Raw genomic sequence first — 27,892 nt, forward strand, 5'->3', positions numbered from 1 at the left:
GGCCATCGCATCAGCGGCTCCGCAACCATGCTCCCTCTAGTGGACAAACGTTGCATGCACATCATTCTGGGGGAAACTCAACTGCATTTTTTGTTTCATGACAAATTTGGAAGAGTTCAACGTTTTGGCTGCGCACTTTTTCAAAAGGCTTCTCATCGTCCCATCAAAGTGCCTAAAAGATAGCAAGCACAAGATGGCGGTGTAAAAAGCGTTTTATTGGAGGACGACACAAACGTAAGCCAAAAGTGACGCTTGAGACAAAAAGGCGTCGGCTAATAGAAGCAGCAGCGTGTGTGCGTGTGCGCGTGCGAGGAAAGGTCTGGCCTGGTCCAAATGTTAACTGATAGGAATCAGATGCTAATGAATTAGCATGTGCGCGCTATCTTAGCATCAACATTCATGCCGCGCCATCACAAGTCATGACGACACGCCATTGGAAGCGAGCGAGCGCACTTCCACATTCATCGAGTCAAAGGACACAAAAGTAGTGACGCGACGCAGTCATGTCGCCATTTTGTCTTTTCGAACGTTGTCCTGAATAACTTCAACTTCATTTGCCGGATTAGCAGCAGCGCCTATCGCAGCTGACTTTTGGGCGAGAGGCCGGGTACGCCCGCGACTGGTCGCCAGCCAATCACAGAGTGCAAACTGACAACCAACTTTTTGTGTTTTGCATCACTGAGCTCAACAGATTGTGCCGTCTTGACGGCCGCTTGCCCTTTCCAAGGCGGGCGCGCTTGTGCGACTGAATTTCGTCACAAGGTTCGTCCGATTGCTCCCGTTCATCCGTCTGCGAGTTTTGTTCTGTCATCTTTCGCCGTTTGTCTTGGAATATTCAATAAAGGTTTGAATTTTGTTGCCCGTCTTTGGCCTTCCGCATGATGTGTGCGCATTGAGCTAGCAAACGCTTCCCTATCCAACAAACGTTTCCAGCGAGGCAGAACAGAAGACGTCAGGCTGCTGAAGCGGTATCGCTGTCGGGGTATCGGCGCATTTGCACCATTGCCAGTGCACGCGTTGAGTATCGCATCCCTGCACAAAAGTACACACCATGCGTGTGTGTGTACGTGTGCTGGAAGCAGAAGGACTTCTTGGGCCGCGTTTTGGTCCAGTTGTGTCACATGACGAACGCACTCGCGTGTTAGCAAAGAAGCGGAGCGTGTACACGTGACATGTTTGTGGCGTGTTACGTGCACGCCACGCAAGACCAAAGGAAGCTGGCCGGCTCGAATGTGACGACGAAACAGCACTTCAAACTAAATTGCTTTTTTTGGGGGATGATCCCTCCCCCCACCACCCGGCTGGCTATAAGCCCCTCCCCCTCGCTTCCCTCCTCAGCAGGGGAGTGGCGGGCGCAAGTCCAGGAAACGCTCACATCAACAACTCACTCAAGTATTGCCAGCACGTGCGCGTGCGCCATTCTTTTGTTTTCAAGCACATCATTTGAAAACAAAAGAATCTCTCTCTCTCTCTCTCTCTCACACACTAAGAACAAAAGTTCCTAACTGGTCTTTTGTCAGAATTTTTTTTCTATATCTGCTGGGAATACGAAGAGACAAAATTATGCAAAAATTGGACTTTGGCAAAAACTGGTTAGGCAGTTTTGTTCTTAGCGCGTCGACGCACGCACACACACACACTATGTACACGCTGACAAATGTGCACACATGCACGTGAGAGTGGGTGTGGCTAAAGCTACTTACAGCAAGGAGGTTAGGGGGCAGTGCCAAAAGTGTGTTGTAGTTCATGGCGACCTCCCCCCCCCAAAAAAAGAAGGGAAAAAAAAAGAAAGAAAAAGTCCCAAATTCAACATAAGCACATTGGGGAATAAAAAATGGCTGCCAGCCCCGCCCACGCTGACAAAAAATGGAGAGCCAACCTGAGCGATTGCGTTAGCGCACGTTAGCCGCAGCAGCTAACTGTAGCAATGGTTTAGGGACACGCCTCCTGTCTATCGGAGACGGGTGATGGCAACCAATCACAACGCGGCGTCGTCCTCCACGTGTCCAGATGATTGATTGGTGTTATTCGCACCTGGAAAACACACACACAAAACAGATTGTCACAATGTACACCTGGATAGTTCCTCCGCAAAAGATGGAGGAACGGTGGTGGGGGGTGGGGTCGTTTTTGTTGCAAACGTCGGCCATCACTCCCGCCTCCGCTTCTCTCCGACTGATGATGCCGACAGCTGCCATCGTTTTCAATCGTTTGTCAACGTGACGCTTTCATGGCTTCGGCACCACAGGGGGGCGCCGCCAAGACCCGCCGCCGCTATTTTGGGCACAAACGCGGATCCACTTTGTGTGAGAGTGGAGCAAAATTATTCAAATATGGCACGCAGAGCGCACACGCCCGCCAAGCAATGGTTCAAAGGCCACTGGCACAAATCATTTGGATATGGGGCCCCTTCGAAATCAAAGATTGGGGACAAAAAATGCAGCGGGCGCGCCAGGATGCCGACCGCATGCGGTGGAAACGCCAGTTGAGGAGATTTTGTAGGGATTTGATGGCGAAAGTCGCGCGGATGTTCGTAAGCGAGCAGCAACTTCAATCGGGACGCGTGTCGGACGTTCTGATGAGCCGAGCGAACGCACATCCCTTCACAAACGGACGGCAAGCGTAGAAAGATTTTGCAGGAATATTCCTCATTTCAGAAATGGGAATATTCCCAAATGACTTATCGAGCGAGAAACTAAACCGCGTTGAGAAAAATTAACAAATGATTGGTTAGCATTTGTTGCGTTAGCAGCATAAACAAGTCTGAGATGTGAAGTAACGTCGCCACAGGGCGGCCATCTTGGGTGGGACTGGGCTGCTCGAGCGTTCGCAGCATTTACAGCCACGGGACTTTGAAGCGGTCCCGTCCGCGGCGGTGTTGTTTCGGGCCTGTTGGCGCCGCAGGGGCCGCGATAAGCCACGTCGGACGCAAAGCCGACCGTGAGCTCGGACTCATGTTTGGCCACATTAGCGATCCCGCCGCAGCTGCTCAGGAGCAAAACGCTGTGCGCCAAGCAAAGGGCCAGGTGATGCGCAATTTCTCAAGCCAAAAAAACGACGTTGATACAAGAAAAGGCGATGGAAAACAGGTGACCGTCAAAGAGGCGGAGCTTCACTGTGACGTTGCAAGTGCGGCGAAAGAAAGAATTTGGCAAGACGTGAGCGGTCGAGAAGAGGTTACCTGCCAGCCGGACGGTCTTGCAGCTCGTCACGCTGCGGCGCGCTCAGGCCGCTGGCATGCTGTTCCATCAGCCAGCCCAGCTCCGCCTCCAGAACCTCGGCTCCTCCTTCCTGGCAGCTGGACGCAGCACTTTTGTCTGGGAGCCCCGCACCTCCTCCACTGTGGAAAAAGTCAGCGTGCAGTGTTGAACGGCTATCGCAGAACCAGCGCGCCAGGTCCACGCGGGCCAGTCCGGGCCAAACCTCCGACGGCGTCGTCCCTTCGCTTTGAGCAAAATGCTCCTTGGGCAGCGCGGCCACCGCCGAGCAAGAATTTGGAACGAAGCGGGGACGAGGCATGGAGCCGCTTTTACCATCCTCCGCAGCAAAACTGAGCTTGTGAATCCCCTTAAGGAGCGGCGGCGCCTCGCTGTCCGGCTCCGCCCTCTTTGTGCCCATCGAGTTGAGGAGGGCGAGTTCCAGGTTGTCCCGGAGTGCCCGGCGCTCGGCAAACCAGCCGTTGATTTCCCGGTGGGACAGACCGGTGGCCAGCGCCAGAAGGTCCACGTCGCCGCGAGAGAGGAAGCTGTTCCTCAGGAAATGCTCCTCCAGAATCTTCAGCTGCTGCGCCGTCTTGCCCTTCATTCTTTCCAGCAGCGGGAAGTGAGTCAGCACCGAGGACTTCTGCCGGGAATCTACAAGCGGGAGCTTGCCGCCCTCCGTTTGGGCCAACCCGTTGCTGTGCGTGGGTGCCGGCACGGCGCTAGAACACTTGGAGGACGTCCCGCTGCCAAAGCCCATCGCGGCTCCGTGCAAACCGGCCTCCTCGTCCGCATTCTGCGCTTCTGGTCTCGGGATGCCGGCGGGGACTTTGGCCGGCGTGTGCGCGGACTGGATGATGGGGGGCCTCCGTGCCTGAGGGGTGACGAGTGAAGGCGAATCTGGGAAGGTCACGTTGGCGGCCGGCAGAGTGTCGGGAAGCTTGTCTTTGGAAAGGTGGGGCAGAAACAACGAGCTTGGAAATGGCGGGGCGAAGATGGGCGGCGGCGCGATTGTTGGCCTCGTTAAGGACTCGGGAAAGACGATGGACGACAGTGACACCGCCGGTTTGGTTTTGGGGTTTCCTGACAAAGAGAGAAGCTTCCCTTTGGTGCACGAAGATGATGATGATGATGATGACGTCATCAAAGGCACAGCAGCGGGGGGCGACTTCCTCATCTCGCTTGCGAAGGGCGCAACTCCTGCCGGCGGAGCCATCGGGTGGTTGTCTTTTTGAGAGGGCGCCAGAAAGCCCTGGTCTTTGGGGTCTCCTTGGCTAGGGGCGACTGCCATGACGGGTCTCTTGGACTCGGGGCCACAGTGAGCCATCAGAGACCGTTTGAGCGCATGGCCGGAGCTGACGGCGACTCCAGCAGGAACGTGGCTGGCGAACGGGACCGTGCCGCAACGTGAGACGGCCGTATGCGAAGGATGCTCCGCGGGGGCCCGCTGGGAGGCCGCGGCGGACGTCGCAGAGGCGAGACCGGGAGCCGGGGCTGTGAAGGTGTGACGGGCCGCAGGGATGGAACCGTTGAACATCTTCTTCCTGGCCTCTTCCACCTCCTCCGGGGACCACGTGATTCCCCGCTTGAGCCGCTGGGTGGTGAACCAAACTTTGATTTGCTCCTGCGGGTGCTTGGAGGCGGCCGTCAGCCAGGACAGCTCGGCGTGCGTCGGGTAGGGGAACCCGTTAAAGGAGGTGATCAGAGTCGGGTTGTGGTCCAAGGACGGGTTGTACTTGCTGCTGTTCAGAGGAACGGCTATTTTGGGTTGGCAGTTGTAGTTGGGCGGGCGCTGCAGCACGGGGGTGACGTGGCCCAGGTCTCGGAGGACGGAGGGCTCGGGAATGATGACGGTGCCGTTGATATGGAGCGCCGCGACGGGATCCTTCTGGATGGAGACCGGGCCGCCCCTGTGGAGACCCTGCATGGCGTCTGGCGACGTCGCTGTGGCAGATAAGCGGGGCGGGAAGACGGAAGTGTGACTTCCAGATTGTTCTTCGGGATGGGGACGGCCCTCAAATCGGATCGTCTGCTCCAAGATGGTCTGATTGTTCTTCTTGATCCTCTTGAATTGGAAGTTGTTCTCGTCGGGATGAAGGTTCTTGTTGTGCTCTGTGAGAAGCTCAAACTTTTTGCTGTTGAAGTCGCAAACGGCGCAGTGATACAGCGGATTAAGAATCACGTTGGGGTGGCTCGAGTCCACGTGGGCTTTAAAGTCTTTAAGGTTGGGACACCAGAAGGGGCAACATTTGCACGCGTAGTCTTTGGACTCTCTCTTGTGAGCCTCCAGGTCAGATTGAGACGGCAATTCATTTCCCTGCTCGTCTTCTTCACCCGACTGCTTTTGTCCTAACGTCTCGGGGGGGTGCAAATGTTCCTGGTCCGGACCTTCCGCATTCTGATGGCTTGCCTCACAGGGCTCAGACCGGTCCATCTGATTGTCTTCGGGCATTTCCATGTCCAAAAATTCCGCATCCAGGGTCTCCTTGGGGTCACTCGGTCCGAGGACCTGGACCATGCAGGGGTTCGAGGACTTTCTGCGACCGGGCATAACGACCTTCAGGGTGACGGTGACGCCGGGCTGACGTCAGCGGGGCGTTGGCTTCGAGCGCTTCTCGTGGACTGCGTTGGCCTGGCCGGGGCCAGCGCAAGAAGGCGGGCGAGTGTGCTGGGGTGCCGACCCGGGCTGCGCTTGGCATCGGCACCGGCGGTGCGATGTCAGCTGACCGGGACTTTGTGAGGGGTCATTCCAGACCTGCGCGAGACAAAGAGAGATAGTCACTTGCCATTTTGCGGAGACCAAACGCCAACAAGACCGAGCTCGTTTTTGGAACGGGCCTCTTAGTTGGAAGCCGTCTGCTGCACGCGATACCGGTACCAGTACCGTACACCTTGACGTTTTGCCGTCAAGAAGGGTTCGGTATCATTTTTTCTTAGTGCCGCTACTTACAAAAAATAAATACCAGACAGGCCGCCAACGCAGTTTCAAAGGCAGGCCGCCTGTCTCGAGCGACACGCCCCTTTCAGCGGCGGTGCGAGACGGCGCAGGAAGGTGGCTTGACGCACTGAAGCGCCCGCTGGACCTCGAGAAGCATGACGCGCTAATCAAGGCGCCGCGGGAGCGCGCAAGCATGTTTTCAATCCACACGCGTGCTTTTCAATGTTGACTTTTAGAAACGTTTTGCAACAAGAGCGGACAGCAGCAATCCTTCCTGCAGTGGACTCGAGGTGCGTTCAATGAACAGGCGCACGGTAGGAAATCACAGCTATGCATAGAAAAAGCTCCGACGACGCGTTTTTGAGTGTGAATTATTTTGTTCCCACTTTGTCGTATTTGATGACGCATTTGACGAAATTGGGAACGAAGTGGAGAAGAGCAGAGACGCGCGCGCCCTCAAGGTCACATTGAGCGCCCTCAAGGTCACATTGAGCGCCCTCAAGGTCACATTGAGCGCCACTCTAGTGCCAATATTTCAAACGGATGACATCAAACGCAGACAAACGTCAACAATATGGCATGAAATGGTATGAATATACATCCCAACATTTGTAATTATTCCCAAATAACAAATCTGAATTTGAAGTTCTTTTGTCAGGTTGAACTTTGCTGCTTTTGCTGACGTTTTAGAGTTTTGTCAAGGTACCGTTCCAGTACCGAAGTATTTTATGCAAGTACAGTATCAAAGTCAGAATGTTGGTATGCTTTATATTCGGACTTTATAGTCATCAATTATTTGGAAAATAAAATAAAAAGTGGAGAGTGACCAAAAGTATCCAACTTGCCCATCATTTGCGCACAAATGTGCTGATTATTCATCATCGCGATTGGCAAACCGAAGTTGACCTCCGGAAAGGCGACCTCGAGTCAAGCCAGCCAATCAGCATCAGGACATCATCACATGCTTGACAGTCGTTGGCTTGAAGAGGGCGGCGGCCTGTCAGCTGGGAGGATGATTTGAAGAGGAGGAAGATGAGAAGAGGAAGATGACAAGTCTTCTACCCCCATCGCGCCCCCCCCTCTCCAAAAAACCTCCTTTGATCATTTGGGCTCTTAACAAACTTGATTAGGTTTCATTTGCATGACTTCACATGATGAAGAACACGCCTGTGTGTGTGTGATGTTATTTGGGGTTGGGGCTGTGTTGATGTTACCATAGCAACAGCAGCAGAAGAGACACAATGTGGCATCACACAATGCTAAGCAACACGCACGCACGCACGCACGCACGCATGCACGCACGCACGCACGCACAGGAAGTGATTGGCCCTCAGCAAACAGGAAGTGATGAGCGACAAACTGATTGGACCTTCCTTCATGCAGCAGAAAGATTCTGTTGCTGGCAGGAACCACGAAAAAAAAATCCATTTAATGATGAAAAGAGGATGATTAAATTCATTAAACGCACGCACGCTCGCCCTCTCCCAGTAGTGCAGTTTGGGTTGTTTCCATGGCAACGGGCCGAGTCTCATGGCGACGGCGTGACGGCAAAGCAAAGATTTAGCGGAGCAACGTGACTTTCAACACACGTTGGCGTCGACTTTAATGACACCGTGCGCCACCGACTTTGGGGCCCCAATAGTGAACTGTATTGCTGGGGTGAAGCGGGGCGGGGCGGGGCCACACATATTTGACCCATCACAAAAAGTAGAATGAAGACAATCACAACTACGATCAATAAAGCTTCCCTAGAAATAGTTTTCTCCACTTTGGGGTGAGTGCATTGCTTCTTTGGACACCCCTGCGCTGCAGCGCAGCAAATAGTTTGGCTGCACATCGCGTACTCGGGCTGCTTTCACATTTGTGCACGCACACACAAAAACAAACAGAAACAATTACAATTACAACACACACACACACACACAGCAACAGAAAAACCCTCGCACATTTACACACAAATGAACACAACAAATGATGACACACAACACACATGCAAACCAATGCATGATGCACGCACGCACGCACGCACGCACGCACGCACGCACGCACGCACGCACGCACGCACGGCTTTGAGTGCGTCAGCAGCAAAATTCCCTTCGAGCTTCTCCGTGCACATTTCTGACAACGTGTTTGTGTGTCGCTGGGCCATATTTTTGCAGACGATTGCGATTTGAACAAAGCCATCAAACATTTCATTCACGCTTTCATGTATTCAAAAATCTTTTGCGTGCAAAACGTTCAGACAACAATCGATTCTAAATGAGTTTTGACATCAACTTAACATTGACGGCTTTTCCTCAAATGCCACAATGAAGTCGTTTTGTTGCCGCCGCCGCAAGCACGTCTCGCAAAGCAGCCGTCCGGCATTCTGACACAAAAACATTTGAGTGGAACACAACAGAAGGACGGCTTGCAAAAGACAACATTTGATTTAGAACACGTTTTTTTCAAATGACGATGTATCGAATGAATTCCATTTATTGCCCCGCCCTACTTGTGCGTAACTGATCAGACGTCATGTGACTCGCGCCCGAGTCACTGCAAAGAGATCGATCTCATGTGGACATTTGAGGGTGGACGAGATCAAAGTCCCGTGAGCGTGACGAAGGGGTCCGCGAAATGAAAACACTCGCAATGAGCATGTGCAAGACGCTCAACCGATTGCATCGCCAACATGACAGAATCCAGACACGCCCCTTCAAGGCACACGCGACACCTTAACAGTCTGTTTGATGACGTGATTTCGGTTGGAATGAAATAAGTGGAAGAAAAAAAGGTTGGGTTTTTTTCAAGACGGAATAGACATGTGTTGAATTTGGGAAAATGGATTTGCTCAACGGATAAAAGGACTTTCCAGCTTGGAAGTCACGCAAAAGCTTGTTTGAGCCTGCAGGGGGCGCACCATCGCAGTGGACCTTTTGGCCCTGTTCAAATCCTGCACGCACACAAATTGCCAGGAAGAGCCTGCTACTTACCCAACTTCCTCTAAGGGGAGGAGCTTGATGCCAGTGGGTGGAGCCTGTGGTGGCGCACGTCTTAACGAGCCTGCAAGAACACAAAGCAAAAGACGCCATGAGGAGCTCGCCGCCGCCGCCGCCGCCGCCGCCGCCGCCGCCGAAGCAGCAATTCCATTTGCATTCTTACAAGGTCAAAAGTCAGACGTGCCGGTTGTCTCAACATGGAAAAAGTGCACATCAACTTAAAGCGGTCCTTATTTTCACACTCCATTCAGCTTTCAATTCATGTTTGTTCCACGTATTTGCAAAAGTCCTATTTTTGTTTATCACAAAGATGACCAATCAAATCGTCTGTTTTTCAGGGCTGACTATCAAAAGCTGAGAAGATTTCGTCAAATTAGCTGTGAATTCATTTGATCGCTAAATTGTTGCACCGCCAACCCGCAAGACGACGAATTGGTATTTTAAGTCTTCAACCGCGTCTTTTATTGTGAAGGGTCGCAAGGTGACATGATCCGCAACACGCGAAGCCTTCGCAACTTGCGCTCACGTGACATTCCGTGCTCGTCTCCATGGCAACCCGCCTTAGCAACAGACGCAGGCCGCCCGGCGGGCCCAGCGGAGATCGGGTCCAACCAAGCGAGACCTGCCCTCCCGAAGACAATGCGCAGGCATGTTGGTGCGTGAAAGGCGCGTGCCGCGTCCGGCGGCCATCTTGCGGGACGCGAGGGCGGATTGCTGCTTACTTGGAGTTTCTTGGCTCCCTTTGGGCGCTTTTGTTCAAACGAGTTGATCTGGAAATAGTTGGATGTTTGTTAGCTTGGAGGGGGCGTGGCCAAGGCAGCTGCCGGGAGCTGTGGCGCGATTGCCGGCGATTGGGTCCTTTTCGTGAAGGCAACTCGCCCGTCTTTCAGCCGCCGTCGAGCATTTGAAGACCCGTCAAAAGAAACTTTCAAGCTTCTTCGGTTCTTTTGTAATCAACATGTGCTGGTTTCACCCAAAAAGTCACTGCCAAAAAGCGGAGAAAATAAACATGCCGGGCGGAATAGTGAGTTTGAGGAAACCGTTTTCTGCTTTTGTGTCACCTCAAAGTAGGAAACGAGGAAAATCAGGTGGCAAAGTCACCTTTATTGACAAACGGCGAGCAACGAGAGAACACGCGGCTCCACTCGGGCGTCTTTGTTGGCTTCGTTACGTGCCGGTCAACGTTCACGCCACAAACGTCTTTGCCCACAATCACATCAGCGAGTCCTTTTCGAAATCCACAGCAGGTTGCCAATTGCTTACCAAACGGGAAATGTTGCACAGACGGTGCACTTGTGCCACTCGTCCACTAGATGGAGCTCTGAATGCGGTCAATCCGATCTGCATCTTTCCTGACCATGCCGTTACGATTCTTGCTGTTACGATTCTTGCGTTGGATTAGCGTCACCTTAACCCAGTGGACAAAAGAACAAGTGGTGTCATTTATTTCCTACTTTTCAAATCAAGTCATATCAGAACCGGCATCTGTCTGCAAAAAAATTCAGGTGGGTTGCCGGGTGCCCGCCCCCAAATTCAAAAATGCCTTCAGATGAGCGTGCCTGAACAAGGAGAAGTGCGATCTGATTGGCCGCCATCCTGACGCACCGGCACGTCACAAGATGAAAGGACGACACGGCGGAAGAAAAATCGGAACAAGTTGACATTTGCGCGCGGAGGGAGGAAAAGTTTCTGCCGTCCGACTCAAGCATGTGTGAGACACGCCTGACTCTGCCCACTTGGCCCAAAGATCCAAACAACAAAAACTGGAGCCAAACAAAGGCGACCTCATCCTTGAACGCCATTCAAGTCGCCCCCTTCGATTTGTTCCGCAAACTGACCACAACATTCTCAACGGCGTGACAGTTTACCCCCCCAAAAAACACCCGCCCAATTTTGGGTGACGAGCCACGCCTTTCCACACGCTTCCCCACACGGACCCGGTGACGTCACTCCGACCGACGTTGGAGTCCTGCTCGAACCCCGAGAAGACGTGTGGCGGCCACATTTGACACCTGCGCCACCGCAACAAACTCAAAGTGACATGACACAACTGACTTTGACACTGCTGCCTTGCTCGTGGCCGCCGCAAGACCAAACGGCACACATACGCACAAAAGCAGCCAGACACTCGTACACCAACAAACACGGATACACAAAAACACACACTTACACAAAAGTATACACGACCATGAAAACATACACACACATCGACACGACGTCACACATGAACACACAAAATGCCACAAACACATCTAAAAGCGCGGAAAAACACTCGCAGTGTGAGTTTACCTCGGATGACCCCGTGTCTGATGTTAGCTTAGCATTGTCACACGCTGGCGTCCAGCAGGAGGAGAAGGAGGAGGAGGAGGAGCAGGAGGAGAAGCACTCGAGCGAGCCCGCAAGCTCGGCCCGGCAAACAAGCCGACCAGAACCGGAGCGACTCGTCAGAACCGCTCAAGCTAAACAAGTTAGCCTCCCCGCTCGCCCTGTAGAAGCTAGGCAGCTAACGGCTAACATTCGGGATGCACTTTCACCAGTGGAGGCAGGGGTCACCAAAGGGGCGGGGGTGCCGACGAAAGTTGGCCCCCGAGAGGAAAAACGGCGGCGTGACGACACAGCAACTTGCGCGAGCGCGAGTGCGCTCGCTTCGGCTCCGACGTCGACCGAACCAGCGGGCGGACCGGGCAGGGGCGGGCAGCGTCGAGCCGGCGGACGAGCGGCGAGGAAAGAGGCGGCGGCGGCTGCCAGCTGCCAGCTGCACGCCCACTCGCCAAACTTGACTTTTGCGCCCACGAGTTGTTGGAAATGGCGGCGAGCGGAGGCGCGACAAGTTGCGAGTGTTCTTGCTTCTTACCTGGCGGTGTCGCGTGAAGCCGTCCCGTCTCGCGTGTCGCAGCAAAGGATCGGAGCAGCGAGAGGGAGCGCGCGCGCGCATACACACGCACATTCACACACACGCGCACACCAAACTCCTCGCGCTGCACGACACGTCACGTGACCTGCGACGTCATCAATCATTTGTATTTGTGCCAAGTTGACGGCCCCGCCCCCTCACAGAACGCGGAATCTTGATGTTGACAAAAGGTCTCCGGCCTGACGTCACACCTCGCCTCGTGACGTCAGCGGCCTTTTGCGTCCACCTATGACCGATGACGTACAAGCACATCGCTGACAGAACTACACGTGCTGTGCATTGCGCGACCTCTGACCCTGGGACGAGCGTGATGGCGACTTTAGTGAATGTACAATATTTTGGCCACATCGTAAAGACATCCCTGTCCCCTTTTTTTTTTCAGATCAACTTTTTTTGCTGCTGTAAAAGATTTTGTAACTGTGGTGCACGTGCCCTCGTGCTCGTGTTCGGGTGGGCGTGGTCTCTGGAGGACGGGGTCAGATGAGGTTGCCAGGCAGCGAGCAGCAGCCAATAGGGGGAGAGCTTGGCCAACGCTGCTTAGCAACCGAGGCAAAAGCGTGCAGCTTCCTGAAAGGGGGCGCCCTGGTGAACACATGAAGCGCAGGGGGGCTACAGGGGCCATCTCTTCAAGTCCTCATGTAGACATCGGGAAGAGATGACGCAATGAAAACAAAGGGTGAGGTGAGCGCATGAAAACGAGTGGGGAATATGAACGATATCAAAATGAAGAGGTGACCACATAGCTGGGGATGAAAAGATGGCGATTAAATGAAGACATGAAAAGTGATGGCTCGTGAAAAGATGAAGATATGAAGCCATGAAATGAGACAAACACATGAAACATGAATATGAATACATGAAAAGATAGCGAAGAGGTGAATACCTGAAGCTACAAAAATGTGGCAAAGGTGGAAAGAGAAAAACAAGTGGTGACAACATGAGGACTTGAACAGAAAACATTCGAGTATGAAGACGTGAAAAGATGGCGAAGACGTGAAGTGGTGAGGACATGAAGGATGATGAAGACGACGCATGCGAGCATCGCTCTCGAACTTCCTGTCAGGACGCATGAGACTGACTTTTGTGTCATTCTTTTATTGTGTGGACAAACAGGACAGGGAGTCGTCCAAATAAATTACGTTGACTGCCACAAGCTCGTTCAAAGCTTTCCTGGATGTCAAGCGCCATCGCCAACATTTATGGACGGCGGCCAATCAGATGCGGAGGTTGTGGCCTCATCTGCGGCCCATTGGCTCGGCGCCTTCCGGACCTCCCGCAAGCGCTGGAGAACGACAAGCAGCGTGTGCAGAGATGACAAACGTGTTAGCTGCGCTCGCTCCGCCGGACCTCCTCCTCGCGCTGACGTCACTTCCTGGCGCCGCCTCTCCTCAGCCTCCTGTCGGGCCCCGCCCCCTCATCCACTTGTGAGAGGTCGGTGTCCAGCTCCGGGTCTTGGACAGGCCGCGGCGGCGGGTAGTCGGGCTGGTAGTAGCGGTAGGGGTCGACCTCCTCCGCCTCGCCGTAGTTGGGGAAGATGTTGGACGGAAGCTGGACTGCAGGAACAGCGACGCCGTCACGCCACTCAACTCGCTCCAGCAGTCGGCGCGGCCGCACTTCCCCGTTAGTGTAAGCCCCAAAGCAAGACATCACCGAGACACTTGAAGAGCTTCCCATTGGGTTAGTGGGACAGGAAGAGGAGGAGCAATTTGATGAGCGAGCGACAGGCCCACCAGCGCTTTTGAAGAAGAACGCGGCCGACTCCAGACACAAAACATCTCAACCTGCGGGCGGCCTTCACGCCGTACCTCCAACGTTGTAGCCCACGCAGGAGTTCTGGTCACAGTAGCCGGGAGGCCCGGCAGAGCCCACTGGGCCGGGAACCCCGGGGCGTCCCGGTGCTCCCGGATTTCCAGGTCTTCCCGACGAGCCCTGGCTGCCCGATCTGCCCTGGCCCGGAGGACCTGCGGCGGGTTGGCGGGTCGGATGTGAAGACGCCACTTCTTAGTGTGGAGGACAAACGATCGGAAGGGGATTACCAGGTGGTCCTGGCGGTCCTCTTGGGCCTTGAACTCCCACGCCAGCGGAACCCTTTTCAGCCCTCTCTCCTGGGGGACCTGCGCACACGCATGGACACGCACGCTTGTCAAAATTCCCATTGGGATTTGTCGGCTCATCCGCTCAACGCCCCGCACCTCGTTCTCCAGGTTGGCCATTCTGGCCGTTTTGTCCAGGGAAACCGGGCCTTCCGGAGGGGCCCTGTTCCCCTTGGGGCCCTGGGGATCCATTCCGACCAGGCTCTCCGGGAGGGCCCGGGACGGTGCGGACTGTCACAGACGAGCTGGGCGCGTGGTTCAGGATGGCGTTAAACTGAGCCATGTGACCTGCAGCCAGCAATGCACCGGGTGACTTCATAGGGCCGCGCGTCCGCGCTCATTTTGCCCACGGGCAACTGGCGATGCTAATATACTCACTCTGGATCAGCTGCTCGCACACCTGCCTGGCGATGGTCTGGACTGCGGCCGTAGACTGCAGGTCACCCTGGCAACGCAAAAGCTCAAAGTCAAGCAAGCGGAGGAGAGCAAAAACGGCAGCAGGTTGGAGAGAGGATGGCGTACCCGTTCACCTTTGTCGCCCTTGGATCCTTGGGGGCCCTGCACCGAGAAGGAAAACATTGACAGCAGGAAGAAAACAAGAAAACGGTTGATTGGTCAACCGCTAGCAACGTCCTGCACGTCCTGTCTCCCTGGCAGCTGTTTGATGTTCAATGCTTGGACTCACCGGCGGTCCCAGTTCTCCCTGTTTTCCCGCAGGTCCCGTGTTACCGGGGGCCCCGGGCACTCCCGGGCTTCCCTGCGTTTGAGAAGAAAATGCGCCAGCATCATTTATACCGCAGCATACAATACTTTGGATCGTTCCAAAGCGCTTACAATGGTTCCGGGGGGGCCCGGTCGGCCGGGGGGGCCATCTTTGCCCGACAGCCCCTGCAGACGAAAAAAAGAACGTGTGCGAGACTCAACAAAGCACGTTTACGACAGCGCCACTCACTCGGGGGCCGGGAAGTCCTTCTCTGCCGGGAACGCCCACTCGGCCGGCCACACCCTGAAACGCAGAGGTCACTCCGGGTCACCCACCGACCAGCCAGGTTTGAAAATTGCACGCGTGTTTCATGACACCGGCAGCATTTACCTGCAGACCTTGTTGACCTGACTCTCCTTTCTGTCCTCGCTCCCCCGGAGCACCCTGCACGTGAGCGCACGCACACACACAAAACACATGTACTGACATGCGCTTGAAGACACGCGTGAAGACACGCGTGCTTGCACCCGACATGCTTTTAAAATGCACAATTCAGCATGTGTGACGTGTGACATGCTAGCATGCTTACTGGAGAACCTCTGATGGAGCGTCCGCTGGGCCCCAGTGGACCTGGGGCCCCCTGGGGTCCTGGTACTCCGGGCTCACCTACCGCTCCACCAGGCCCCTGGAGGAAGGGTTGAATCAAGAACTGGACCGGAAATCCCAGTCTACACTTGGATCCAAACTCACCACTGGACCGGGCCCTCCACGTTCACCTCGGGCTCCTCGTATTCCGGGGCCGCCCTAATTGAAAACAGGCAGGGTGTGCAGAATTCAGCGCGTCCAAATGCAAACAGTGCGTGCGTGCGTGTGTGTGTGGCTCACGGGTGGTCCGGCAGGCCCTGGGGGGCCTTTGCTGTCCTGGGTGCAGGTGCAGGCTTTAGGCATGGCAGGGCACTGGGCCTCGTTGCGCTGGGTGGCGTTAGCGTGATGAAGAGATCGGGCGGGACGACCGTTAGTTCTTAGCGCGTGGCCGGGCATGCAAGCGGACTCACCAAAGAAGGAAGTTCGCAGCACTGATCCCTGGAGGCCCAAGAGGTGCTGCACATGATGTCGAACATCTGGAGCTCAAACTGCAACGCAGCGACGGTCAGTGGCAGCGCCAACCCCGACCCGACCCGTATCCGTTTGTGTCTGATTTGCTCTTACTGGCGCCGAGTTGTCCTTGCTCCCTTTGGAGCGGACCATCCTGCCCAGAACTTCCATCCCGGCCGCGCTGATGTTTCCCGCCGCCTCGATGGCCTTGGTGGACACGGCCTGGCAGTCCACAAGCACGCTGGCGCCGGTCTTGCTGATCACCACGTGAAGCTGCAGAGAGGACGCCGTTTGCTCGACTCGTTTTCTTCACTTGAGAATACAAAAGCCAAAGCCGGCAGCGGCGCCTGACCTTGTGAAAGCTTCCGTGGAAGAGTTTCTTGATGTGCGGACCCTCAAAGGTGACAGTCTGAAAATGGCCTCGGTAGTCGTTGTTGAAGAAGGTTAACGTCTTCCCTCCATCTGCGCCGTCAGTCCACACCGGTCAAGCAGAGCGACGACATTCGACAGTCATTGTGCGCCAAAGACTCACTGTCCAGGATGACGCCCACCAGCGGCTCGTGGTCCTGGTCCAAGACCTCCCAGAGTGCAAAAGGCTCCTGGGGGGTGTCGGGCAGCAGGCGGAACAGCAGCGTAATGGTGTAGTCTGACGGAAGACCTTCGGGGTGGAGGAACCTGAGGGAGGCGGAGCGTCCTGAAGGTCACAACTTGCCGGCAGATCCCTCGCACCTGAGCTGAAGGACAACCTGGTTGGCTGCGCCAGGAGCGCGTCGCTGTGCAGGCGGAAGCACGGGAAGGCGTTGAAGGTTCCGGGCTGCATGGAGACGCCGGCCAGGCTGCTGTAGCGCTCCTCCAGCAGACCAAACAGCTCCATCATGCGGAAGCCTGCAAAGCACGCGGGAATTGTCAGTCGCTTCGACAAGCGCCGAAGGTGGCGGACGTCCCGCTGCAAGACGCTTGCAAGTCTTACCAGGAGTGCTGCCGCCGTCCATGGCCACCAGAGGACATGCTGAGGACACAGAGAAACGTTCTTCAAGCAACAAGTCCCGATGAAGGCGGGCGGGCGGGCGGGCGCTCGCTCACTGGCCGTGGCCGCTTCGCACACGAAGGTCACCAGCTTCTCTTCGATCTTCTTGACGGCGTCCAGGTCGTCCACAAAGAAGACGTGCCTGTCGCTGGGCTTGCTGGCGATGCTCACCAATTCGCCGTAGTCGGCGTCAGCGAAGCCGATGGCAAAGACGATGACGCCTGCGGGGGCGACGTACGGGTTACGGCTCGGCCGTGACCCCGCCGCGAGGACCCGGGCTGACCTTCCATCTGCATCTCCTTGGAGACCTTGCTGACGTCATCCTGCGATCGGCCGTCGGTGAGGACCACCAGGACCTTGGGGACTCCCCTCCTGACTCCGCCTTCTGCCGTGAAGATGTTGTCTTTCATGTGCCGGATCGCGCGACCTAAGCAGACGACACAGACCGCATCACGAAGTCGAGCACAGGACGGGTCATGTCATCGGTCATGTGATCGGGTCTTGCCTGTCTTGGTGTTCCCTCCCTTGTAGGAGATTTTGTTGACGGCGTCCAGGAGGCGCTCCTTGTCGTCGTACGCGTTCAGCGCAAACTCGGTGCGCGCGTCGTCGCTGAACTGAGCGATGGCAACCTGCGGCGCATCACACGCGGGCTTAACGTGTTGACCGCGTGACTCGAGTGCAGAAAGCCGACGGGCCAGCCGCAGCGGGACGCGGCATTCCGAGGAAGTCCAACCTGCGTGCCATCGGGCCCAATTTGGTCCAGAGCCCCGGCGGTACTGAACAAGAAGCCGATGATCTTCAGGAAGTTGTCGTCGCCGATGCTCCAGGAACCGTCCACCAAGAACGCCAGGTCGGCCTTGGCTGCCTTGCAGACTGCACACGTGGCCGAATGTCGGCGTTGAGGCGGCCAACACAACGGAAGCTTTTTTCAGCTCTTCCTCCTTCTTACTCTGCTGCCCCCTGTTGGCTTGCTAAGGTAGCGTGAACATGCACTTACCTTCCTTGGCAGGGGGGATTGTGGGTAGGGGGGTGGTGGTCGGCGGCGTGGTGGGCGCTGGGGTGGGCACCGCATCTGTACAAACAGTCATGTCACGTCCCACGTCACGAGAGCGCCCCGAGCCGCCGTCGGTCGCCGGCTACTCACGAGTCCGGCCGGCGGCGGACACTGGCGGACCTTCGCTTCCGTCCTGCAGTTGCGCGTAAACGCTGACCTTGTACGGCGTGTCGGGCCTCAGGTTGCCGAAACAGTGCTGGCTGGTTCCTGCGCTCAGCTTGGCCTCCTCCGCGTGACCGCCTGGCATCAGGAGCCTCATGACTAAAAGCAGCAGGTTCCAGAAGAACTTTTCCCCGGCAGCCGTCTCCCAGGCCCCCCCCGCCCCCCCCCCCCGCCCACTGCACTTACCTGCATCTGCATTACCAGCATTCATTTGTCTCTTTTCGCATATGCAGCACACAAAACTAAATGAATGAAATCGATCCTTTTAACACGTCTTTTTCCTCCACACGCGTGTGAAAAGAGAATTTGACTTCAATGCCTGAATGTTTCTTTTTTAGTATCTTGCTATTTTCTTGAAATGGACTCGAGCCACGATAGTGTCAAGCGTGACAATTGAAATAGGCACGCGTGTCCCGCGTATTTACGTGTCGTTGCTTTGCATTTTGCTTCTTTTCTACTTGAACGTCATCTCATGTGAGAGGCGTGTCCGGTTCGTCGCCAGTAGGTGGCGCCAGCCGGCCGGCGTGACTTACTGCTGGCGGATTGGATGACAAGCCTGTAGGCGCCGGCGTGTCTGAGCGGCCGCCACTGGACGCACATGCCGCTCGTCCTCTGCTGGTAGACGTTCAGGTCGCTCGCGGCCAGACGCACTGCCGGGGCACCGCCGCGCGGCAGTCAGTCAGCGTCAAATTGCCGGCGCGCGGCGCGACAACGTGGAGACACTCACGCGTCCTGGCCCGGCCCGACAGCGCCTCGCTCGACCCGCTGCCGTAGGACGCCAGGACCTTGACGCCGTACTCGGCGCCGCTCAGAAGGTTGACGATCATCATGGTGCTCACGTCCTCGCCCACGAAGGTCTCCAGGGCGGGTCCGGCGGCTGCGGCGGGGACGAGCAGCTTAAGAGAGGCCACGCAAATGGCGCCGGCGTCGAGCGGACCCACTGACCCGACAGCGGCTGGTACACCACGCGGAAGCCCGTCGTGGGAGAACCGGGAAGGTCCCAGCTGATCCGGAAGCGGTTGTACCACTCGTCCGACACGCGCAGATTCCTGGGAGGCAACAGTGAAACTGACAGACAGACGGAAAGAGAATGGGACGGACACAGAAGGTGAGACAGACAGAGACAGAGACAGAGACAGAGGACAGAAAGAGACAGACAGATACAGAGGCAAAGAGCAAGTGGGCGGCAGGGCAACGTGAGACGAACAGAGCGACAGCGTGAGACAAACGGGGACAGACAGGCAGACAGAGAAAGAGAGCGAAAGAACGAGAGACAGACGGGAGATGAAAGGGAGACGGGAAGAAGGATGGAGACAAACAGTGAGACAGGACGAGAATGAGAGCTGGATTACAGACACAGGAGCACGAGAGGCGGCGTTTTTGCACCCCCGCCCGTCACCACGGTAACCAACGTACGCGTGCGTCCGCTGGCCGTGACCGTCGGTCCGTCTCCATCCAGGTAAACGGGCGTGACGGCCATTTTGTACTGCGTGTCGGCCAACAGAGGTTGTAAAACCAAACTGGTCTGCGTGGACGGAAGCGTCCTCTGACGCGACAAAAAGAAAAGACGTCAGCTCGTCACGCGATCGTCCCTCCGTCGCTGCTTAAGTGACCTCTGACCTGATCTTAATCACGTGACGTCATCTTACCGTCTCTTGGTCGCCGGCCGCGCTGCTGTAGCTGAGGCGGTAATGGCGGACGTTGTGGGCGTCGGCCTGTTGCCATGACACTCGCAGGCCGAAGGCGCTTTGGTCATCAACGGTCAGGCCGCGCACACCGGAACGAGGTGCTGCAACCACAAGCGCAAGCGCCGCGTCAAAGCGGTTCGACTGGGCGGGGCTTCGCAAAAACTGGACGCTCACCTGCAATGCTGGCGGTTGCCATGGCAACGGTGGTGGTTCGCTCCACTACGCATAACAAAAAGCAGCAAAAAACATTTGCTTGCGCACAAGTGCGTGCGTGTGTGAGTTTGTGTGTGCGCGGGCCGCACCCGTGTCCTCCAGCAGCAAGACCTGCTCACTCTCCACCTCGTTCCCGTAGATGGCGCTCATGAGGACCTCGTACCCGGTAGAGGGGCGGAGTCCACTGATCGTGTAGCTGTTTGTGTTTGCGTCGACCAGCACCTGCCGACACGCACATGCCGGTTGAAGGTTCGGCCCCCGCGCTGCCTGCGCCCCCCCGCACGCACGCACGCACGCCCACCTCGCCGCTGTCGCTGCCATCACCAAGGCCAGCATCTGCGGGCGCCCACCCGAGGCGGTAGAGAGCCACGTCGTCAGCGGGTGTCCGCCATGACACCCGGAAGCCGACGGTGGAGGCGTCGTGGCTCCGCACGTCCGCCGGTTCTGGAACGTTCCCTGTGTGTGCGTGGAACCCACCTGAGTGGAGTGTGCGTGTGCGCGTGACGTTGCCGTGGCGACGGGCCCAACCTGTGGAGAAACTTTGCGTGGCCGGCTCCGCTCGTCCCTCGTCGTACGTGGCCACCACGCCCACCGTGTACTCGGTCAGAGGGCTCAGGTTGCTTAGCAACCAGCTGGTCTCGCGGCCCACCTCCACCTGCATGTCAGTCACTCGTCGTCATCGTCGGAATCATCAGCTTCCAATCAAGTGATTTTCTGCACCTGGTTACTTTCCACGCCGTCGCTGCGGGCGTAAACGAGGTTGTAGCCCGTCGCTTTCCTGGAGGCGGAGTCCCAGCGGAGGCGGGCGGAGCTGTGGCCCACGTCCGTCACTCGCAGATCGGTCGCCGGGAGCAGCGCCACTGCGCACATCGCACACAGGCCAATGCGTCCAATCAGAGCGCGGCAATCGCTGAGCCGTCAATCAAAGTTCTGTTGCCAATCTTTTTCTTTGGAACTTTAATGAAAGACGACACCAAACGAAAGAAGCGTCGCCGTCGGCTTCAGACGCCATCACGTCACGCCGCCAACACCTCGTAAAACTTCATGAAAGGCTGAGCTGGCGAAAGAAGCGTCGCCGCTCGGCGTGTTGAGACAGGCCGCCGCCGCCGCCGCCAACACCTGCGCTTCCACGAAAGCATCGAGTGCGGCCATTTTGACAACTCACGTGTGCTGAGCTGGCCGGTGACGGGGTCGCTGGCCTCCTCGCCGTACATGGCGTACACCGTCACCGTGTACTCCGTCGACGGCGTCAGACCCTCAAGCTCTGCCTCCTCCACGTCGGACGACACCTTCACCTGCGCGTGGCATCAGCATATGACATCTTCGGGTGATGACATCACAACACCATGACGCCATCTTGCGATGACGTCATCCTTCCTGGCACGATGTCATCGTCTTCGAATGACGTCATCATCAGCGTGATACGATGTCATCATTTTCAGACGATGACATCATCTTGCCAGCCAGGAGGACGAAGGCGTGTTTCGGTGTCACCTCCTCCTCATCGTCGGGTTCTCCCTGGCTGAGCGGCGCGTAGAGGATCATGTACCCCGAGGCGGCGGGGGCGGCGCTCCAACGGACCCTCATGGTGTTGTGGGTGGGGTCCGACAGGTCCAGGCGCTCCACGGTGGGCAGGGCCACTGCGGGGTCAACGCGGCAAGGTTAAGGTGGGACTGGCGGCTTTTTGCGTCCACGTTTGGGTATCATCCCACGCACGCGTGGTGGCGCTCCCTCTCAGCGCCTCGCTGGCGGCGCTACGGTAGACGGCGAACACGGCCACCTGGTACTCGCTCAGAGAACTCAGGTGCTCCAGCAGAACGCTGCGCTCCCACCCGGGGGCCACCTGCAAACACAACGTGTCAGCGCCGCAGCCGCCATCTTGCCGTCGGGAAGCGTTACCTTCTCTTCCGGCCTGCCGCCGCTGGCCGGGTAGTAGACCACCCGGTAGCGCTCCACGTCGCCGGCCGGCGCCGTCCACGACACGCGGAAACTACGAGCCGTGATGTCAGAGGTCACCAGGTCTCGGGGTGGAGCCACGCTTTCGGGCGGGGGGGCGGGTCCGCCTCCGACTGCAAAACAAACAAACCCGCTGAACTCGCCGGACGATACGGCAGCGTGTCGGCCATATTGGATGTGTCAGACCGCTCTTCAGCTTCGCTCGGAAACCTTGACATTAAATTGAGTGAAATATTTTGTGACTTTTTGCCGTCCAATGATGTTCTCGCGTCGGTCTGTGAGAAAAGTTAGCTTAGCATCAAGCAGATCATCAGAAAGGTGACTTGTTTGCAGGCACCTTTCGCCACCGTATGATGAACTTTGGAGCATCAAATGTCCGCAACGTCATCAATTATGCCGGGCCTGCGACTCCCCTCCAATTTCAATGCACCTTGCAACGAGGAGGGGCGCGTGAATCGGGGTGGGCAGCAATCAGTTGGGGCAGATCTCAGTGCTAAGCAGTGCTGTGATCCCCCATCTGTGTCCCCGCCCCACCCCGGGGTTCTGGGGTGCCGCCCGTCCCTCCCCAGTGTTCTGCCCTTCCACGCGGCTGGAGGTGGGGTGGGCGGTGCCCTCGCGGCACCACTTCCCGGTCCCCCCCGGCGCCGATTCCTGGGAACGGGTGGTCCCCGGGTTTCGGGGGCCGGGAGATGGGGGGGGGGGGGGCGTGCGGGGAGCGGGGGCTGGTGGGGTGCCGTGTGGGCCTGCTGTGTCCCGTTACGCTGCGTTGGGCTTAGGGCGCGGGCCGTGTCGGGAGGTGTGCGCTTCGGGCTTCTCCGTTGGCTCTCTGGCCGGTTGTGTTTGTGGATCTCCCTCTGCTTCATCTATCCTTCCTTCCTTTAGTCTTTCCTCTGGTCTCCCGAGGTCTCCTGAATCTGTTGGAATTGAGATGTTTCTGGGGTTGGTGACAGATTCTGTGACTCTGTGGGTGGTAGGTGGTGTCTAGTTGGTGCTGGATTTCACTTTGTTTCATCTTTCTTTCTGTTGATCCTTCCTCTGGTCTCCTGACAACTTCACGACTCTGGTGGGACTCTGAAGTATCCATTTAAGGTGAAGGGTTTGGGATTTTTAACAGGTTTCAGGTGAATTAAAGACCACAAGCTCACACGTATGCACACACGCGTAAAAAAAAGAAAAGCGAGCCATGATGATGACATGTTGACTGAATGAATAATACTGAGCTCTCCAAAAAAAAAAAAAAAGCAATTATGCTGGCAAAATGTCTGATCAATGAAAATCATTGTTGACTTTCCATCCCATGAAATTTGGAGTGCAAAACTGTTTCCAAGCCTGAAATGAGCAAATGACTTGCCACATCCAACATGGCGCGGTCATCAACGCTCCCACCTGCCAGCTGCTCCAGCGTGTGGCAGACGCTCCTGGTGAGAACGTCCACGATGTCGCTCATCACGTCAAAGTCGGCCACGTTGTAGACGTGCGTGTCGGCGGGCGGCGACGCGATGGCCTTCAGCTCGCCCTCGTCCGCGTTCTTCACGCCTGCCCGGGAAGGAAGGAAGGAAGGAAGTCAGCCGGCGCCACCTAGTGGGGATCCGTTCGTCCGCCAACTCGTACCGATGGCGAACACTCGGATGCCGGCGTCCCTCAGGGTCTGCGCGGGTGGCGCCACGTCGTCCTGGGACTTCCCGTCCGTGATGAGGATGGCCACCTTGGGAACGCCGGCTCGGGATCCGGATTCCGCTTTGAAGCTGTTCTCCAGGACGAAGGTCAGCGCCAGACCTGCACGGAGGTCCTGAGGCTTTTTCAAAGCGCTAGCGTGGGAGGCTACATTCGCGTAGCTGGCGCGTACCTGTCAGGGTGTTTCCGCCTTTGTACGGCAGGTTCCTGACGGCGTCCACCACGGCGGCTTTGCTCACGTGACTGTTGAGGTGCCACTCCACCCTGGGCTCGCCGCTGAACTGCACCAAGCCTGCAAAAAGGCGTCACACAGCGGCCGGCGTGTGACGTGGAAAGCGCCGGCGAGCTCACCGACGCGCGTGCGCTCCACGTCCACCGTGAAGGCCTGCACCAGGTTCTCCAGGAAGCTTCGGACCAGGCGGAAGTTGGTGCGGCCGATGCTCCACGAGCCGTCCACCAGGATCACCACGTCGGCGGCGGACGGCGTGCCGCACGTGAACCTTGCCTCACCTGAGCATCAAATGCTGAGTTAGCGACTTTCAAAATGCAAATGAAACCTTTTGCCATTTTGGATTGGGAAAAAAACACACACAAAAAGCCAGCAAAAGCTCACACTTGGACGTCCGCTGTAAATGAGGTGGCGGTCAGAAAAGCAGACGCTCGGTCGCGTCACACTTGAAAGCAAACAACTAAATATCATCGCCACTTTCTCATCTTTGTCTTCACAATTTGACTTTTGTTTTTTGGTGACAAACGCACGCGCCCGTTTGTTAGCTGGCTTCACGTTCTTAAGTGGCGGGCGAGCCCAAACGTGTCCCGGACGTCTTCAGGCGAGAACAACATCAAGTTTAAAAAAAGAATTTGGGGGGGGGGGGGGGGGGGGGGTTTCAGTCACGCCACTGCCGTCATCACACAACGGCAAATTGATTGGGCAACTTTTAAGAACAACTTGCAGAACGCCACTCGTTGGCGCGCACACGCACACGCGTGCTCAGGTTGGCTGTGGGGCGTTCAGGTGCAACATTGCGCTCGCTCGCTCGCTCCACGCCCACCGGGTCAAAGTTGAGCTTCTTGCGATTCCTGCCGCGTTCCGGGAGCTCGTCTCAGCGCGACGCCCGACACGACGCCACTTGTTTTATTGCCGAGCGATGACATCATACTTTCGACATTGCTCAAAGGCTGCGGAATGTTCTTCTTCCGTTTTCCCCGCCGAGGATCCAATCGTGGACAAGCCGTTCCAACGCATGGCAAGCCAGGAGACGTCGACGTGGTGGCGATTAGTGTTGGTCGTTGGTTGCCGGCAGATTGGTCGTTGGTTGCCGGCAGAGTACGCATCGCTCAATGCCATTTTCCATATGGACAAAATATGTGCTTAGACTTTTCGTGAAAAATAGAGAAAAGCTTCACAAAAACTTTGAAGCATGCACAACTGAGTCATGTCTGCCATCTTGTGGTCACATGACAACATCAAACCAGACAACAAATTATTGTACAAAATATTTTTTTTCCTGTTTTTCTTCTTCTCGAGTCTGTCCAAGGCAGAAGGGAAGAAACGTCGAGCGGCGCCGACGTGCGGGGACAGGTCTTCGCCACCGCTTGATTGACAGGTCTCCGGCGCAGACGGGAGCCACGCCCGCCGGATCCGACAAGTGCCGACAAGATGGCGTCGGCGCCTGGCCCGCCGCTCGCAGTCTGCCTTGACATACGAGTGCCACAACGCGCTGCTTTGGGACGTATGAGCCCTTTTTGGTCCCAAATGGAGTTCGGAGCGAGCGATCTTCAGACACGGCAACGCGCAACCCACAAAAGATGGCGGCCAGCAATCGCTTTTGATGGAAAAATTCATTTGATGACGCACGCACGCGCGACTTTGACTTACAAGCTTGATCACGTGACAAATTCAACTTGTAAGTCAAGTCACGCTCGAATTTCCTGACATGGCGTCACTTCCTGGTGTGATGTCACAGCAGGAGGTGACATCACTTCCTGTCCATCTTACCTTCCGTGATGGCGTTGACGTGCGTGGGGCCGCCATCTTGTGGACTTTGGGACTGAAAGGTTTCTCGTCCTGACCGCTCAGCTGAACCCAAAGAAAAACAAAAAGCTGGCGAGCTTGGACCCTCAACAGCCGACCTTCACCAATTAGCGCCTTACCTTGGTGTTTGGCCAGCAGCGGTTTGCTCCTTAGCGCCCCCCTCAGGGCAAACAGTTTGAAGACGTAGTCCCTGCTGGCGTCGAAGCTGTCAATCAGCAGCTCGGCGTCCTCTTTGGCCACGCCCACCTGCGTCTCATCGCCGCCTGTTGGCACGCGCACGCTCGTCACCTTCACGCGCAAGTTTGCGAGTGCGTGCGTGCGCGCGCGCGCGCGCTCACCCGGCTGCGTGCTGTAGGCCAGCACGTATCCGTCCAGCGGACCTTTGGGCTCCTTCCAGGACACCAAAAGTTGGGTCGGACTCAGCACTTTGCTCCGGAACCTTCTCGGGGAAGACACTGAACGCCAGCGACACACGTGACCAACAACAACACGCACGTCAAGAACACATCAAGATGGACGGACATTTTGGAGGGAGAAGGCGCTCAGCAAACCAGCAAACCAACCCCCCCCCCCCCCCCAAAAAAAAAAAAGAAAGAAAAGAAAATGGCAAAAACTGCCAAAATGATTCATCCAATGAATAAAAACAACTGCTGCACATCTTTGTCAACTATGAACAAAGAAGGCTGGAAACAAAAAGTGTTGAAAGCTTTCGTGAAGTGTTATTTGAGAAGCGTCTCTCCTACTATTAGTTTACGTAATCAATTGGAAAACATATTTTAGACAGCAGAGGTCAAAGTAAACATCACATTTTTCTCTTGAAATTCGGAACGAAAAGTTCCAAAGTCGACTTTTTTTCATGCAAGACAACGAGGCAGGTGCGCGATCGTGCAGACGCGCGAGCGAATGTATGATCACGTGAGGATGAACACGTGAAGACACGATGATGATGATGATGAAAACTGACCTTGGCCCTGTGCTCGCGCAACGTGGGCGCGCATCAACAACAGCAAGCCCAAAGTGACCATCCAGTGGCGTGACGTCATCGCGAAGCCACACTCGACTGAAATGATACAAAGAAAAAGAAAGTTGGCGGCAAACGCAAAGTAACTCTTCGCCGCGCCTTTACCTGACGGACGCAGCAGGCGTGCACGCGCGTTTGCCAAGCTTCCGGTCGCTCGGCACAACCCCAATAGGCGTAGGGTCCGCTCCGCGCGTCCTGCTGCACTGAACCTCAGCCCGACCCGGCGCAGTGCGCACCAGCATCGCCGGAAGTGCTTTCAAAATATCACGGTGACGTCACCCTGCTGCGGGTGGTCCTCTGGCTTTCGACGGGGGCCCCGCGCAGGTGTTTGTTTTACTTTGCAGGTAAGTCGGTGCCACTTCCTGTGTGCGCGTGCGAGTGTTGAGCTTCACGCGTGCTCGTCTCTCGAGTCGGTTGGGACTTGTTCAACACTTGGCTTTGCTTGTTTTTTGTCTTTTCTTTGCTTCCTCGCCGTCACCGCGCCCGAGGCCACTCATTCCGAGGCGTAAGCCCCTCCCCCCCGCGGCCCGGACACGCCCCCACAACGCTCATCACCACAGAATTTCATTCGGCATCAACAAATCTTCTTCCAAAGAAAAAACGGTGACCGGTGTTGAAAGAAATAAAACAAAAATGAGAACAGATGTCTTCAAAAAAGCTGGTTAAAAAAAAAAAACGTTTTCAAACTTGCAACATTTGTCTTCCTCTTGTGAGCAATAAGACTTTCCGTCCGTTTTAGGAGGTCTTCAACTTCCCCACTTTGCAAAAATTCAACATTTCAACGCTGCTAATTTGTCTTCGACCTCGCGAAAGCAACAGCGGCCAAATTGGTAACAATAGAAGAAGAGTGTGTTTGGAGTGAACAATAGAAGAAGAAGAGTGTGTTTGGAGTGAAGGCAAAACTAGCTCAAGGGAAACAAACTAAGGTCGCATTTTGTTTCCCGACTTGTGTAAAATAAACACATTAGAGGATCAGATAACGGCTCGTTGTCCGTTTTTTAATTTCCAACTTTAAACGACTCATTCCCGTTCAATGGAGACAGCAACACTGCCTCCCCGTGGACGGAGGAAAATCTCAACTTTATTTGTGTGAATCATTGAGACAAATCTGTCCCTTGACGTCATGTGATATATGAAA

The 27,892-nt window shown here is 55.9% G+C and overlaps 2 protein-coding genes across 5 annotated transcripts; both read right to left on the reverse strand.

Moving 5' to 3' along the window:
• Positions 1-194: 194 nt before the first annotated feature.
• On the reverse strand, positions 195-11,951 carry LOC147157277 (zinc fingers and homeoboxes protein 2-like). 2 transcript variants are annotated; one of them, XM_086063211.1, is made up of 4 exons: positions 11,409-11,951; positions 9,114-9,183; positions 3,182-5,955; positions 195-2,034 (listed from the first exon to the last, which is right to left on the reverse strand). In XM_086063211.1, the coding sequence occupies exons 3-4, from the start codon at positions 5,749-5,751 to the stop codon at positions 2,025-2,027; spliced, it is 2,580 nt and encodes an 859-aa protein (XP_085919337.1). In that variant the 5' UTR covers positions 5,752-5,955; positions 9,114-9,183; positions 11,409-11,951; the 3' UTR covers positions 195-2,024. The 2 variants fall into 2 exon arrangements, with proteins under 2 accessions (XP_085919337.1, XP_085919336.1); XM_086063210.1 differs by lacking the exons at positions 9,114-9,183; positions 11,409-11,951 and having other exon boundaries at positions 3,182-3,340; positions 3,424-5,768.
• A 1,161-nt stretch (positions 11,952-13,112) lies between these two features.
• LOC147157278 (collagen alpha-1(XIV) chain-like) lies at positions 13,113-27,011 on the reverse strand. 3 transcript variants are annotated; one of them, XM_086063208.1, is made up of 48 exons: positions 26,860-27,011; positions 26,698-26,793; positions 26,072-26,188; positions 25,853-25,996; positions 25,698-25,778; positions 24,050-24,208; positions 23,871-23,990; positions 23,636-23,800; positions 23,411-23,560; positions 21,968-22,137; positions 21,785-21,911; positions 21,563-21,708; positions 21,234-21,363; positions 20,789-20,928; positions 20,597-20,723; positions 20,370-20,524; positions 20,158-20,290; positions 20,030-20,074; positions 19,817-19,956; positions 19,584-19,713; positions 19,113-19,235; positions 18,895-19,044; positions 18,701-18,817; positions 18,096-18,245; positions 17,949-18,023; positions 17,685-17,824; positions 17,457-17,580; positions 17,235-17,378; positions 17,008-17,172; positions 16,895-16,933; positions 16,671-16,809; positions 16,457-16,599; positions 16,277-16,386; positions 16,039-16,197; positions 15,885-15,962; positions 15,715-15,801; positions 15,580-15,633; positions 15,419-15,514; positions 15,220-15,273; positions 15,079-15,132; positions 14,961-15,014; positions 14,812-14,883; positions 14,649-14,684; positions 14,505-14,571; positions 14,226-14,414; positions 14,070-14,147; positions 13,839-13,994; positions 13,113-13,586 (listed from the first exon to the last, which is right to left on the reverse strand). In XM_086063208.1, the coding sequence occupies exons 2-48, from the start codon at positions 26,774-26,776 to the stop codon at positions 13,399-13,401; spliced, it is 5,499 nt and encodes a 1,832-aa protein (XP_085919334.1). In that variant the 5' UTR covers positions 26,777-26,793; positions 26,860-27,011; the 3' UTR covers positions 13,113-13,398. The 3 variants fall into 3 exon arrangements, 2 of the variants coding, with proteins under 2 accessions (XP_085919334.1, XP_085919335.1); XM_086063209.1 differs by lacking the exon at positions 26,860-27,011 and having other exon boundaries at positions 26,698-26,851; XR_015091383.1 differs by lacking the exons at positions 13,113-13,586; positions 13,839-13,994; positions 14,070-14,147 and having other exon boundaries at positions 14,345-14,414; positions 14,657-14,684.
• Positions 27,012-27,892: the final 881 nt, after the last annotated feature.

Source organism: Leptonotus elevatus, chromosome 19, assembly GCF_054856555.1.
Source record: "Leptonotus elevatus isolate MCC_2025b chromosome 19, RoL_Lele_1.0, whole genome shotgun sequence".
Classification (NCBI taxonomy): Eukaryota; Metazoa; Chordata; class Actinopteri; order Syngnathiformes; family Syngnathidae; genus Leptonotus; species Leptonotus elevatus.

Bases quoted from the DNA above. Each gene is read 5' to 3' on its own strand.
- LOC147157277 (XM_086063211.1), bottom strand. From the start codon at position 5,751: ATGCCCGGTCGCAGAAAGTCCTCGAACCCCTGCATGGTCCAGGTCCTC.
- LOC147157278 (XM_086063208.1), bottom strand. From the start codon at position 26,776: ATGACGTCACGCCACTGGATGGTCACTTTGGGCTTGCTGTTGTTGATG. The intron at 23,801-23,870 runs GTACGCGCCAGC...ACCTCCGTGCAG, and splicing joins AGGCGGAAACACCCTGACAG to GTCTGGCGCTGACCTTCGTC. The intron at 15,802-15,884 runs GTGAGTCCGCTT...AACGCCACCCAG, and splicing joins GCTGCGAACTTCCTTCTTTG to CGCAACGAGGCCCAGTGCCC.